Genomic DNA, 14,731 nt, shown 5'->3' with positions numbered 1-14,731 from the left:
TAGTAGAGACGGGGTTTCACCGTGTTAGCCAGGATGGTCTCGATCTCCTGACCTCGTGATCCGCCCGTCTCAGCCCCCCAAAGTGCTGGGATTACAGGCTTGAGCCACCGCGCCCGGCCTTTTTTTTGTTGTTGTTATTTGTTTCCGTCTCCTCTTTACAGGACCACTTCCACAGGTTGGGAGCTTCCCCCATGGTAGCATGGTCAGGGCTGCCTCAAATCTGGAGGCTAGACTTAGCACTACATCAGAACTGTGCCACTTCACACTGACAGGCAGTGTTTAAGAAAAACATCTCAACCTGCCAGCCAACGAAAATCGGTGACAAGTCAGAAGATGGGGCAGGGTGTAGTAAAGTTAGCAGAAGTGCTAACTTAACAAATGCCCCCTCAAGGTTTAAGAGTCACATGGGGAGGCAGTGGCAATGTGTAGGCTTTATCTGAAAAGCAGGAATTTCTTTCTACCCTGTATTCCCAGATGCCCACCTCAAGTAGGCTCTGCATTCCCTAAGCTCTCACCTCCATTTCTGGAAACATTCCTCTGAGTACAGTAGCCAATGCTCCTTCTTCCTTCCCTCCAGGAACTCTACCTGCCCCTCTACTCCCAGTCAGATTCGTAGTCATCCTCACTAGAGAAACTGTCATAACCTAAATGCCCGCATTATTCACCACTGTGAAGTTTCTGATGTCTGAAAAGGACTGAACTATGTCTGAAGAACTTTCCACACTCAATGCACTCATAAGGCTTCTCACCAGTGTGAATTCTGTAATGTTCACTAAGGTGTGCATACTTGCGGAAGGTTTTCTCACACTCACTACATTTATAGAGCTTCTCACCAGTGTGAGTTCTATGATGTTCAGTAAGAGATGAGCTATGAGCAAAGGCTTTCCCACATTCTTTACATTTATAGGGCTTCTCTCCAGTATGAATTCTCATATGCTGAGTGAGGCAGGTGTTCTGATTAAAGCCCTTTCCACATTCATTGCATTTATAGGGTTTTTCTCCAGTGTGACTTCTCTGATGCCGAATAAGGCAAATGCTCTGAATGAAGGCTTTACCACATTCACTGCATTTGTAGGGTCTCTCCCCTGTGTGTATTCTCTGATGTTTAGTGAGTGGGGTGCTCTGAGTAAATGCTTTGCCACATTCCTTACACTTATATGGTTTTTCTCCAGTATGAATTCGCTGGTGTTTAATAAGAGATGGGCTCTGACAAAATGCTTTGCCACATTCTTTACATTTATAGGGTTTCTCTCCAGTATGAATTCTCTGATGCTGAGAGAGGTTTGCCTTTGTTTGGAAAGTTTTCCCACATTCATCACATTTATGGGGTTTTTCCCCAGTGTGAATTCTCTGATGTTGTGTAAGATTTGAGTGTTTTCGAAAAGAAGAGCCACATTCACCGCATACATAAGGCTTCTCACCAGTGTGAATTCTCTGATGATGAACAAGGTGTGTATTCTGATTGAATGCCTTCCCACATCTATTACATTTATAAGGTTTCTCTCCAGTGTGAATTCTCTGGTGTTCAGTGAGATGTGAGTGATTGCGGAAGGAATTCCCACATTCATTACATTTATAAGGTTTCTCTCCAGTGTGAACTCTTTGATGCTGAGTAAGAAATGATCGACATCGAAATGTTTTCCCACACTGCTCACATCCATATGGTTTCACTCCAGTGTGAATTCTCTGATGTTGAACAAGGAATGAACTACGACTAAAGGCTTTCCCACATTCCTCACATGCATAGGGTCTCTCTCCAGTATGAGTTCTGTGATGTTGGGTAAGGGATGAGCCCTGAGTAAAGGTTTTTCCACATTCATTACATTTCCAACATTTCTTCTGTGTGCAGAGAGTTGGACATTTACTTTGGTCTGAAAAATCATTGGTGTGTACATTACTTGTTTCCCACTGATGCAGACTCTCTTCTGTAGAAACCCTGAGACGTGTAACAAGGCTTGAGGTCAAAAGCAAGCTTTTCTCAAAATTATAGTTTTGACTAATAATTTCAGGGGGTGCTTCTTTGTGGATGAAAGTTATTCCCCCAAAACCTCCTTCCTGGAAAAGGCATGATTCAGCAATCTCCCTAGGAGAGTTTTCCTTCATGCCCTCACATGCATATTTTTTTTCAAATGTAGAATCTTGGTATTCATCCTCTTGGAATCTCTTTGCTACTATCCCTGATGAGTCAATTTTACAGACATCCTGCTCTGGGGCAGGCTTGTTCTTGTTTACCCAGCCTGAAAGAAAAGAGCAGAATGAATATCTCCTATGCAGGGCAGAGTGAAGGCCCCTGACCTTAACTTTTGGCAGACCTCAGTAATGGCCTATGATGAAGGGCCAGTAACAACAAGTGTGGCAAGTAACTTAAGAGTTGCAACTGGCAGAAGAGATATGTATCAGGGAAATATGATTACCATTAATGAGGAAATCCCATGGAAGGGGTAGCTACAGACACCCAAGGAGCAAGAGAATGAGACAATGGAGATAAATGAAAAACAACAACCAACACATAGGCTAAGATTAGGGCAAGACAGGAAACATGAATGCTTTGTATCCAGAGTGGAGACTGGGAGAATGTCAACAGGAAAATGCTAGAAATGAGAATAAAATTACTACTGGGAAAAAGTTGGCTCCAGATATGTTCACCCACCCCTGCCCCCAACATCCCTATAAGAGACAGTTATTTTATCTCCTGAGCCTCACCCAGCTTCTCTTCTATAATTTCCAAAGGCCTCCTGTTGGCTGGCTATTTCTCCCACTGCTTGTCCCTTGCTCACTCACCTGGACAAGTCTCTCTTCTAATCTCTCTCTCTTCAGTTCCTTGCATATTCAATATCCACAGACTGTCTCTTCACTTTGATTGGAAAACAATTCAGGCTTGAAAAACTGGGAGCCCTGCTCATGGGGAAAAAAGATGCAGGGAGAGAGGGAATATTACTGTCCCAGTAAACAGAACAAAGAGCTGTTGCCTAGTAACACTATCTAATAACACACACAATAACTCTTAGGATAACAATGTGGAAGCATCCGCAAAAATCAGCATTGGCTTGTAGCCTCCTAGGTTCACACCCCATTTGTTAGCTGTCCAAAAAGTGATAACATCAGACTAACATACTATCAAACATTTAAGCACTTGATAAATAAATCAGAATGTTATTCATTATCTTTTTATAATGATAAAGATTAAATGAATAGGTATATTCACATCAATTAGTACACTCTGTCCATCATACAATAATCTATATGAAAAGCCAGTCAATATAGTTAAAAGTTATATAGCAAAATGTCCTCATAGCAAGGCTTGTGTATTCAGTCTGATTTACCCACTTCTACCAAATGCCAAGAGGCTGAGATAGTGTCAGGGAATGCTGTCTACTTGATACAAACTAGAGACACACTGATTGTCCTTTCTTCAAGATGTCATATCAATTAAACAGTTTTTCTTCAGGTATAGCTCAGTATCAGAGGACAGGCTGCAGTTAAAAAGAAACAAAAATAAATTTAATTGTGAAATAAGTTTTGACTTACAAAAAAGTTGCAAAAATACCAGTTTCTGTAAATGCTTCTTTTTAAAAATGTCATTATCAAAACTGTTCATTCAAAAATATCTCTCCATTTAACCTTGAAGTGAGAAGCAGAACTGGCAGCATCATTCAAGGAAAAAGGGAAGATCCAGAGATGATTTTTACCAGAGTCAAGAACTTGGAAGACATGAAAGAATAAAATAAGTCTGCTCAAGTACGTAATAAGCTTGGTCTTGTGGACTTCTCAGTGAAGTCTGTGCTTTTGCATTGAACTTTAAAGTTTTAAGAAGATACTTGGCTGGAAGCAGTGGCTTAGGCCTGTAATCCCAGCACTTTGGGAGGCCAAGGCAGGTGGATCACCTGAGGTTAGGAGTTTGAGAACAACCTAGCCAACATGGCGAAACCCTGTCTCCATAAGAATATAAAAATTAGCTGGGCATGATGGCAGGTGCCTGTAACCACAGCTACTCAGGAGAATGAGGTGGGAGAATCACTTGAACCCAGGAGGCAGAGGCTACAGCGAGGCAAGATTACATGATTGCACTCCAGCTTGGGAGACAGAGCGAGACTCCAGCTCAAAAAAAAAAAAGAAGATCCTATCTGGGTTTTCCTGATTCTCATTCACAGGAAGAACATAAAGGGACCTGTAAGCTACTATACAATCCTACAGAGACTCAGAGACTCATGCAAGCAGACTGGGATTTGGGTGACTAATCAGTGCTAGACACTGGAAAAAGAAGCCAGACACCCTATCCGGTTCCAACTTGTGTCATAGCTGGATAAAGACATTAAATGAATCATTTCAAATATGGGAGTTACAAAACTGCAAGTATGGGGTGCTACAGAATGTAGAGCAGAGGGGACCTGATATAGTCTGGGTCCCCTTTAGACATGTGAAAGGGAAAAGTAGGCCAGGCACGGTGGCTCACGTCTGGAATCCCAACACTTTGGGAGGCTGAGGCAGGCGGATCATGAGGTCAGGAGATCGAGACCATCCTGGCTAACATGGTGAAACCCCGTCTCTACTAAAAATACAAAAAATTAGCTGGGTGCGGTGGTGGGCACCTGTAGTCCCAGCTACTCGGGAGGCTGAGGCAGGAGAATGGCGTGAACCCGGGAGGTGGAGTTTGCAGTGAGCTGAGATTGTGCCACTGCATTCCAGCCTGGGCGACAGAGCTAGACTCCGTCTCAAAAAAAAGAAAAAGAAAGGAAAAAGTAGAGAGACAAAATGAACATACAAAAGGAGTCAAGCTCAGTACTTTGGAAGAATAAAGGAGACATAGTAATGCCCAAGTATTAAACACCAGAAATGAGACATAGAGCCTAAGGGCAAGCCAGTTCAAACAGAACCCTAAAAAACATTTTAAGCACTTTACCCTAAAGTGAAGAGAAAGCCATAATAAGGATTTGAAAAAGTTTGATAAAATACATGACATGATTAGATCTGCTGTTTTATGGAAACACATTCCTCTGTCTACAGCAACAGATAATGTGTGTAGTGGTGGGGAGTGGGAGGGTAAGGTGAAGGCTTGAAGATACCTTGTACAGCTATTTCAGTAGTCCAGTATGGGGACTGGATTAAAAGAAAGAATCAACCAGAATGAATGAATATTGGTGGGAGGGGTGAGAGAGGAAGATGTCAAGGATAATTAGCCAGTTTTGGGTGATGACAGTGACCTTTAGTGACAGTGGGTACACTGGTCTGGAAAGCAGTAAGATATCTTTAGTTTCAAATATCTACATAGAAGGTAGAACAGGGCATACACAGCTGAAAGAGAGACAGGTGTGGCCTGAAGAGTTTTAGACATAAAAAAAGTAATTGATGGCCGGGCACGGTGGCTCAAGCCTGTAATTCCAGCACTTTGGGAGGCCGAGACGGGCGGATCACAAGGTCAGGAGATCGAGACCATCTTGGCTAACACGGTGAAACCCCGTCTCTACTAAAGAATACAAAAAACTAGCCGGGCGACGAGGCGGGCGCCTGTAGTCCCAGCTACTTGGGAGGCGGAGGCAGGAGAATGGCGTAAACCTGGGAGGCGGAGCTTGCAGTGAGCTGAGATCCGGCCACTGCACTCCAGCCTGGGCGACACAGCCAGACTCCGTCTCAAAAAAAAAAAAAAAGTAATTGAAATCACAGGAGTAACAGATAAAATCTTTAAAACAATGTGGCTAGGAAAACTCCAACAGTGAGTCTAAACACTTAAAAGATCTCTAATCCCAGCAAGGTGAGGTAGCTCACACTTGTAATCCTACCACTTTAGGAGGCCAAAGTGGGAGGATCACTTTAGGCTAGAAGTTTGAGACCAGCCTAGGCAACAGAGAAAACTCCATCTCTACAAAAAACAAAAATTAGTTGGGTGTAGTGGTATGCACCTATAGTCACAGCTACTAAGGTGGAGGATCACTTGAGCCCAGGAGTTCGAGGCTGCAGTGAGCTATTAATACGATTGCATTGGCCGGGCACGGTGGCTCACGCCTGTAATCCCAGCACTTTGGGAGGCTGAGGCAGGTGGGTCACCTGAGGTCGGAAGTTTGAGACCAGCCTGACCAATATGGAGAAACCCCGTCTCTACTAAAAATACAAAATTAGCCAGGCATGGTGGCGCATGCCTGTAATCCCAGCTACTCGGGAGGCTGAGGCAGGAGAATTGCTTGAACCTAGGAGGTGGAGGTTGCGGTGAGGATGGATTGTGTCATTGCACTCCAGCCAGGGCAACAAGAGTGAAACTCCGTCTCAAAAAAAAAAAAAAATGATTGCATCACTTCACTCCAGCCTGGGCAACAAAACAACATCCTGTCTCAAAAATAAATTAATTAAATCAAATATCTCTAATCCTCTAAGAGATGTAAATAAAAATAATTTAATATATGATAAAAGCAGCATTTCTAATCACAAAAAGATAGATAATTAATAAATCAAGTTGGCACCATTGCTAACTACCTGGAAAAAAAAGTGTGATTACTATATTGCGCCACATACCAAAATAAACTGAAACCAATTAAAGGGTTAAATATGAAAAATAAAACCACAAAATAAAATATGACCAAAAATTTGTTCTAGGGTTAGCAGTTTCAAGCATGATGCAAAATGGATAGGACAAAAATTGATAAATCTGACCACATAAAAACAATACCCTGTATATCCAAAATACAAAGAAATGAAAATAAACAAGCTTTAAAAAAAGTATTTTTCAGTTATATAGCAAGGGATAGACAGACCTAATAAAGACTTCTTACAAATGAGTAAGAAAAAAAGGTGAACTGAGAAAAAAACGGAAAATACAAAAAATACACCAAGAATTACAAAGGCCAATAAACATATCAAAACAATGTTCCATCTTTGTGGTAAACAAGGAAATGGAAACTGAAAGAATGAAGAATCAATTTTTACATCAAAGTGGAAAATCTATTTTTAATGCTACATTCAAGATTCACAAAGGTGCAGGGAAAGAGTTTCTCACACACCAGTGCAAACGTAAGTTGGTACCATCTTTCTGGAGCGAATCTGGCAATATACATCAGGTGTGAAAGTTGTAGCTTAGTTATAGTTAGGATGCTGTGGTCAACATTTTGTGGATACAGGAATTCAGAACAGAATGCTCATTTTGTATATACACCATCTGTAGTGTACCTCAGAGTCATCAGTATGCCATAAAAAATGACTATATTCTGCCAGGCCCAGTGGCTCACACCTGTAATCCCAGCACTCTGGGAGGCCAAGGGTGGGTGGATCACCTGAGGTCAGGAGTTCGAGATCAGCCTGCTCAACATGGTGAAACCACGTCCCTACTAAAAAATACAAAAAATTAGCCAGGCGCACTGGCAGGCGCCTGTAATCTCAGCTACTCAGGGGGCTGAGGTAGGAGAATTGCTTGAACCCGGGGACAGAGGCTATAGTGAGCCAAGATCACGCCACTGCACTCTAGCTCGGGCGACAAGAGCAAACCTCCATCTCAAAAAAAAAAACCACTATATTCTTTGATCTAGTAATTCTACTAGAACTTTCTCAGAAAGAAGTAACTTTCCAGAGAGAAGAGAAACAGAATTCTTCTGTTACTGGTAAAAATATCCCCTGAAATGTACACAGAAATAAAGTTTGTCTATTGGTGGACACTGAGGATTGGCAAATTATGATACTTCTACTTGGTGAAAATTATTTAGACATAAAGGTAATTAAAAATGAAAATATATGATTATTGGGAAACATACTTATGCCATATGTTAAAAATACACTGTATAGTAAAATTTCAAGTATTAATATAATGTAAAATATATGTTTGTTAAAATATACATGTGATGTGCTTGCGTCCAGCTACTCAGGAGGCTGAGGTAGAAGGATCACTTGAACCTGGGAGGTAGAGATTGCAATGAGCTGTGATAGCACCATTGCACTCCAACCTGGGTGACAGAGTGAGACCCCTCTCAAAAATTAAAACGTAAAAATACATCTGAATAAGATCAAGAAGGAAAAATAATCATCACTGTGGTAAAATAATGAATTGTGAATAATTTTCCCAAATGTCCTCTATTATCTATATTTTGCTCTACTTTTGCTTTAAAAAAAAAAAAACTAACAAATCTATAAGAATATATATCAAATTATTTATTGTGATCATTTCTGAAGAATAAAATTATGGTAAACTTTTGCCTTAAAGTCTATGTTTTTGTAATGTTTGAAAATTTTCCCATAGGAATAACTAACTTCTGTAATCAAAGAAAAAGTGAAAAAGCATAATCAGAGATGGCACAGAGATTTATGTACAAAGATCACACTATTACTACAATTGTTAAACAGGCAAATAAACATTGACAGACTACCAAAGATAGATTACGAAAGTATCAAAAATCATAATTTCAAAGAATACTCATGAGAAAATATAATATGTTAAAACAAGAAGATACAAAACACTAAAACAAAAACAAGAAATATGCACACATATACTTGGACTAAGTACTCAATACATAGAAACTATTGTTAATAAACAGATAAAACACACACATTTAAAAAAGACATAAAGAAAAGCTACACACTTATCTCTAGATTGGTTAATGGGTTACTTTCATCCTTTATACTCTTCTATATATTTTACTTCTCCTTCAATAAACATATATTACTTTTATAGTTAGAAAAAGTTACTTTTTAAAAACCCAGAAACAAAAACAAAAACAAAAGGCTATGGTATTGGCCTCCCATTCACAAGATGATAGTAGACTGGACTGGGAGTCAGGAAAGTTTGTTCTGCCAATAGCCTATGAGTGGGCCTACATGACAGGCTATTTATCTGAAAAGGGTAACAACTTAGACAATATTTATGGGTCATTTCAGCTCTGATAATCCATGAATCCTTGATGAGTTAATTCACATAAAGCATTCAAAAAGATATCTACTCGATGGCAGGCACTCAACAGGGGTTAGATGCTATTATGGTTGATACTTAAAACCTACAGAGAAAGAAAGACATCTTGCTGATGACCGCATCCTTCCAATCATGGATCATCTGAGCTGTCAGCAGTTTGTCAATGTCAAGGGTCAGCAAACATTTTCTGTAACAGGCCAGAAAACAAATTTTTTTAGGTTTAATGGGTTAAATGGGATATATAGTCTCTGCCTCAACTATTCAACTTTGCCTTTGTAGTTTGAAAACAGAAATAGACAATATGTAAATTTGCCTGTGTTTTAATAAAACAGTTTTACCAAAAAAAAAAAAAAGTGGCAGACCAAATTTGGTCCATATTTGCTGACTCCTAGGTCTATGAGTCGCCCAGAAAGTAATGTACGGGTGCTTCTACAAATGCCTATTGTGGAATAATCTGGCTGTTACTGATTTTAAGATGTTAAAAAGATCCCTCTGCAGATCTGGGGAAAGATGAGCATTATGGTGAAAGATAAAAGGAAACAGGCTCTTAATAGCCCTATCCTGCTAACCCAATAGAGAGCGGGCTTCCTCCCTCTACCTTGTAAGGTTTTGCCCAGATGCCACCTCCTTACCCCTCAATAATTAGCTAAAGGAATCTAGGCGAGTTAGATGAAGTTTTTCAAGAATTTTAAACAATCCCTCCAATGAGATCACATTGAAATGTACTCCTCTCTGAAGCCCTTCTTGGTAGGCATGTTGGCACCAAACAGTGCACTCAACCAAGCTGTAGCAGTACACCTATTTCTTATGCAGCCTTGGGTCACTTAGTAATGTGATCTGGGACAAGTTTTCTATTCTCTTTGTACCTCAGTTTCCTCACTTAAAAACTACACATAGGCCTGGTGCAGTGTTTCACGCCTGTGATCCCAGCACTTTGGGAGGCCAAGGGAGGCGGATCACCTGAGGTGAGGAGTTCGCGACCAGCCTGACCAACATGGTGAAACCCCGTCTCTACCAAAAATACAAAATTAGCTTGTGGTGGCACATGCCTGTAATCCCAGCTACTCGAGAGGCTGAGGCAGGAGAATCGCTTGAACCCGGGAGGCAGAGGTTGTGGTGAGCCGAGATCGCGCCGTTGCAGTCCAGCCTGGGCAACAAGAGTGAAACTCCGTCTCAAAAAAACAAACAACAACAAAAAAAAACCAAAACAAATACAAAAACCCTACACATAATACGCTGTTGTGAAGATTAAATCAATTAGCACAAATGCTTCAAATAGTGCCTGGCATACAGTAAGCGCTAAATAAATGTAGTTTAAAATATTACCACCAAAATTTGCTTATGCACTTATCATCCTACACAAGACTGGAAGCATCTTTACATTTGGCAGTCTCCGGCGTCACTCTTTTGTAGCCTCGCCCCTGAATTCGGTGTAATGTGTGGCATGTAATGGATAGTAACCCTTCATTGGGAGGCATTAAGGTTTGTATACATGCTATCACATACAACTGTCAACTGGGCTTTGTGAAGAAGCAAGGAACAGACTTCTGCACAGTACTTCAGAGATTTCTGTACCCTCCAGAATTGTAACTCAGGTCTCAAGACTCCAAACGAGCGCGCTTTACACTATGTGCCGTCTCCTATAAAAACAGGAGCTACAGGATCCGCCGGGGAAAGAAACTGGAATCGGAACCGAGAATTTTGATCCCCAGGATCTCGTTTCCTGACATGGGTCCTAGGTCTTGAACATCCATCCATCCTTCACTCACTCATTCATTCATTCATTCCGCCATTTTCCTAGGCATCTCCTCTGTGTTGGACACTGTGCTGGCCCTTGGGGTCTGCAGTGCTGAGGCTGCAGGTTGGACGGGCCGAGCCGCCAGGAGTGTCCCAGGACCGGGCGGCACGCGTAGGCAGCAACTCGGGTAGGATCGAGGCCGGGGCTGACTTCCCAAATAACACTCCAGCCCGCCGTCCCAGCCGTGGCTCGCCAGGGTCCCCTCTTTTCCCTTCCTTGGGTCCCAACCCGCTCACTGTGAGATCCAGGGACTCCCCGCGGAGCGGCGCGGGCGCTTCCGGAGGTTCACGGGAGCCAGGACACCGGCCTTACCTTCTGAAGCCGGAAGAGTGGTGGCGCGGCCGGTAGTGCGTCAGCAGCGGGCTCGCGCATCCATTCTCTGATTCTCTAGGAAGCGGGAGGAACATCTCTATGGGACCCTAGAAGAAGGCGTTCCCTCCAAGCCCAGCCTGTAACTCCAGCCTTGTTTCCCGTCAAGCCTAGTCGCTTTACTGATATCCCATTAACAACTCTCTTGCCCTGAAACACAGTGGCTACCTCAACCCTCAGGAAAATTGTATAGGGAGACGTTGGGATGGAAAGGATGCTGGGTAGGAGCCAGAATGGGCCATCTCAACAAGAAACTAGTATATTCTATCAGCTTAAAATAGTCTCTATTAAGAACCTTGAGTGATGCACTGTTATGTTAGAATAAAGGACAAACTCCCAATCTAGGCCCACACAAACTGACCTCAATATCAACGTCTCTTATTTGCCTATCATATACATTCTGCTCTAACCTTACTGAATTCCCATTGGCCCCCTGAACTCCCTTGCCTGTTCCTGACTCTAGATCTTTTCCCCAGGATTTTCCCTTTGGAATACTCTCCCTTCCTTCTATCTGCTCTCCCTAACCTCAGCTATCCAATTTATCCTGGTTTTTCAAATCCCAATGCCAATTCTCACTTGACCACCTAGACGTTTGCCCTTATGGGTCTTTACAGTCGCGTATCACTATTAGTTATTCTAGCTCTAGCTAGCCTTCTATTCAGTGCCCCGATAAATGCATACACTTGTACTTCTTTCATAGGTATTGTTAGGAAGATACACACAAGTAGCATCCCACCCAAGGACAACTGTGAAAGACCCAATCAGTTCATCTTTATACAACTCTACTCAGTTATATGGAGCTATTACTTATCATTATATCTCAGTGTTTAGCACAATGATTGGCAGAGAAGGTATTCAATAAATACTTGTTGAAATCATTAATCAGAAACAGGTGAAATTTAGATTATTTGCATTTTTGATAAACTGAAAAATGAGGATGCCATAGATTAAATCCAGAAAGCAAGCTCTCTGCACATCTGAAAGGAAGTACCACCTAGCTGGCATATTCCCATTTCTTCGGCTCACTCTATCCAGTTGTTATCTCCCTTGGTAGAATGTAAGCTGTTTGAAGGCAGGGGCCTTTTCTGTTTTGTTCATACTGTATCTCTAGCACCTAGAGCACTGGCTGACATACTAGGCATTCAATCAATATTTAATGAATGACTTGGTCACCATCAACTTCCAACAAGTTACAGGAAATAGTTATTCCATATAGATGTATATTGCTTGTTTGAGAGCTAAAACTGCTGGAAAATTATCTTTCTTCCCCCACATTACCTAAAATATATACTCCAGAGATGAATGTTGCTTCCCTGTGAGAAATAGAAACTCCTTCTAAATCATATTTACCTTACCCACCAAAAGAGATTATAAGAAGGTATTTTCCATTGGTGGGGGGGAGTTTGGGGGAGGCGGGGGGAATGGGTGAAGAGGTGAAGGCGGCAGGGAAGGTGATGGGGGCCTGGTGGGGGCATCTGGTGGAGCTGGGATCCCCAGGCTCGGTCCAGAGGAAGCGAGGCTGCGATCGCTGGGCAGTCGGAGGGGACAGGATGCACCGGAGGGTGGGCGGACTCGCCCTTTCCTGCCTGGCCACAGGTGTCCTGGATGAGGCCGCCCCACGCGCCCCCAACGATTTTATAATCAATGGATAAAGCGGGAAAAATGTGGAGTAACTTCAAATACAAGTGTTAGAATGTCTTCCATCATGAGGGAGGAAGCCGTAGTGAAAATGTTGACATGAACTCCAACAGATGTCTGTCCGTCAAAGAGAAAAACATCAGCATAGGAGACTCAACTCTTCAGCAACAAAGCAGTCCCTTAAGAGAAAATGTTGCCTTACAACTAGGATTAAGCACTTCAAAGAATTCTTTGCTGGGCATGGTGGCTCATGCCTGTAATCTCAGCACTTTGGGAGGCCAAGGCGGGTGGATCACGAGGTCAGGAGATTGAGACCATCCTGGCTAACACGGTGAAATCCCGTCTCTACTAAAACTACCAAAACCAGCCAGGCGTGGCGGCGAGTGCCTGTAGCCCCAGCTACTCGGGAGGCTGAGGCAGGAGAATGGCGTGAACCCGGGAGGCGGAACTTGCAGTGAGCTGAGACTGCGCCACCGCACTGCAACCTGGGCGACAGAACGAGACTCCATCTCAAAAAAAATTGTATAATTATGAACACAAAGTTAGAGTTCGCTGGTTAGAATGAGAACCAGTCAAGGCAAAGTAAACTCTCCTGTACCCAAAGGGTGTTAACTAGGTCCGCTTTCATGTGCATCAGACAGTACACCTACAGCAAACACACGTAGCAGTGTTAGGCTTTATCATACAGTATGTAAGCTTAGTGTTAGTATCTGTCAGATGCAACCTGCTGTTATTTATTCAAATAAATATGGCGCCTATTGGAACAACAGAGGATAGAGCTACAGGTGTTCAGTAAGACTACAAAAACATTTTGATGATTTCTCTAACAGTTTGGTTTTTAATGGCTGTAGTATTTGAGTGAGGCAACTCTGGGGCATTTGTTATGAAGAATTCTACTTCTTACTGAAGAACAAATTATTAATATTGGGTGAGTATTTCAATAGTGTGACTAATGTTTGAAATTATTTTTTCTAAGAGTTTTTCTATAATCTTCCAAAAGTAATGATATTTGTAGTCACTATAAATCAAACTTTGAAAGTCAAAAAAATAATAATAAAATACTGCCTTCATTTTAGAAAAAAAAAAGCAGTTTTCTGACCACAAGGGCATAGTGCAGTTCATTTAGGTGTTGATGTAGTTTATAATCAGACGCCTTTTCTCTTCTGCAAAAGGTACTGTTAAGTAAACCAGATTTTCTAAATAGTCATTCTTAAAATTTCAGACTTACAAAGCTCGTAGTAGAATTTTATTGGAAGACCCCAGGTTTTTTTCTTTTTTTAATGAGTGCTCTAACTTAAAATAGGCATTTGAAACATCTGCTGCAATGTAGTCTTGCATGTGATTTTTTTAAGTTGATGTGCAGTCCAATTGTTTCATAATAGTTGGATCTTTTCCTATGTCCAGGATGATTTTGTGAACCGTGAAGTACATGAGACTAGAAGATGCCCAAACAAGTCAGATAATAATAGCTACAATGGTTGCTGATGTTGAGATTATTGTTGAACTGTAATTAATAATTTGGATGGCAGTATTTATCTCTTTTTTGTACACATCCATAGCTGAATTGCTTACGTATAATTTATAGAATTTCAGTGCAGTTAATTCTTAATGGAAAATCAGAAACCTAAATTGCAGATTTAAAAAGTACTGTACAACCATTATATCTGTAAATACCTTAGCACTTTTTTGTCACTTAGAATAATATGTACTACCATGTGAGTGAGCTCTTTTGGAAGTTATATCAAGTTCTAGTGTTTGTTTCTTAGTAACTGAACTGAATTTCCAGTTCTGTCCTAGACATTTTGCACTAAAGTCGCCAAATACATTCTTGTGCCTTTTTGTTATGGTGCTCCATACCACTGGTGAGTGCTCCATAGTTTCCTTACCTGCTGCTACAGAATGTTATTTTACATCCCTATGGCTATCGCCAAGGCTACAAAAAAGAAAAGCTATATTTGTATGCAAAAGCTATATTGTGTTGCATACAAATATAGCACATGTTTGCATTTGCTTATCCATTTCTCCCTTTCTAACATTCCATCACC

At 41.5% G+C, this 14,731-nt stretch overlaps 1 protein-coding gene across 5 annotated transcripts; it reads right to left on the bottom strand.

Annotated features, from left to right (window-relative positions):
* Positions 1 to 134: 134 nt before the first annotated feature.
* Positions 135 to 11,013, bottom strand: ZNF502 (zinc finger protein 502). 5 transcript variants are annotated; one of them, XM_011952637.1, is made up of 5 exons: positions 10,916 to 11,013; positions 8,971 to 9,068; positions 6,135 to 6,257; positions 2,782 to 2,895; positions 135 to 2,237 (listed from the first exon to the last, which is right to left on the bottom strand). In XM_011952637.1, the coding sequence occupies exons 4-5, from the start codon at positions 2,825 to 2,827 to the stop codon at positions 658 to 660; spliced, it is 1,626 nt and encodes a 541-aa protein (XP_011808027.1). In that variant the 5' UTR covers positions 2,828 to 2,895; positions 6,135 to 6,257; positions 8,971 to 9,068; positions 10,916 to 11,013; the 3' UTR covers positions 135 to 657. The 5 variants fall into 5 exon arrangements, with proteins under 5 accessions (XP_011808027.1, XP_011808025.1, XP_011808028.1 ...); XM_011952635.1 differs by lacking the exon at positions 6,135 to 6,257 and having other exon boundaries at positions 10,916 to 11,008; XM_011952638.1 differs by lacking the exon at positions 6,135 to 6,257 and having other exon boundaries at positions 10,912 to 10,996.
* Positions 11,014 to 14,731: the final 3,718 nt, after the last annotated feature.

This window comes from Colobus angolensis, unplaced genomic scaffold (assembly GCF_000951035.1).
Source record: "Colobus angolensis palliatus isolate OR3802 unplaced genomic scaffold, Cang.pa_1.0 Scaffold344, whole genome shotgun sequence".
NCBI classification, from domain to species: Eukaryota; Metazoa; Chordata; class Mammalia; order Primates; family Cercopithecidae; genus Colobus; species Colobus angolensis.
Note: the sequence above shows the minus strand (reverse complement) of the source record. Positions and strands in the feature narration are given on the sequence as shown.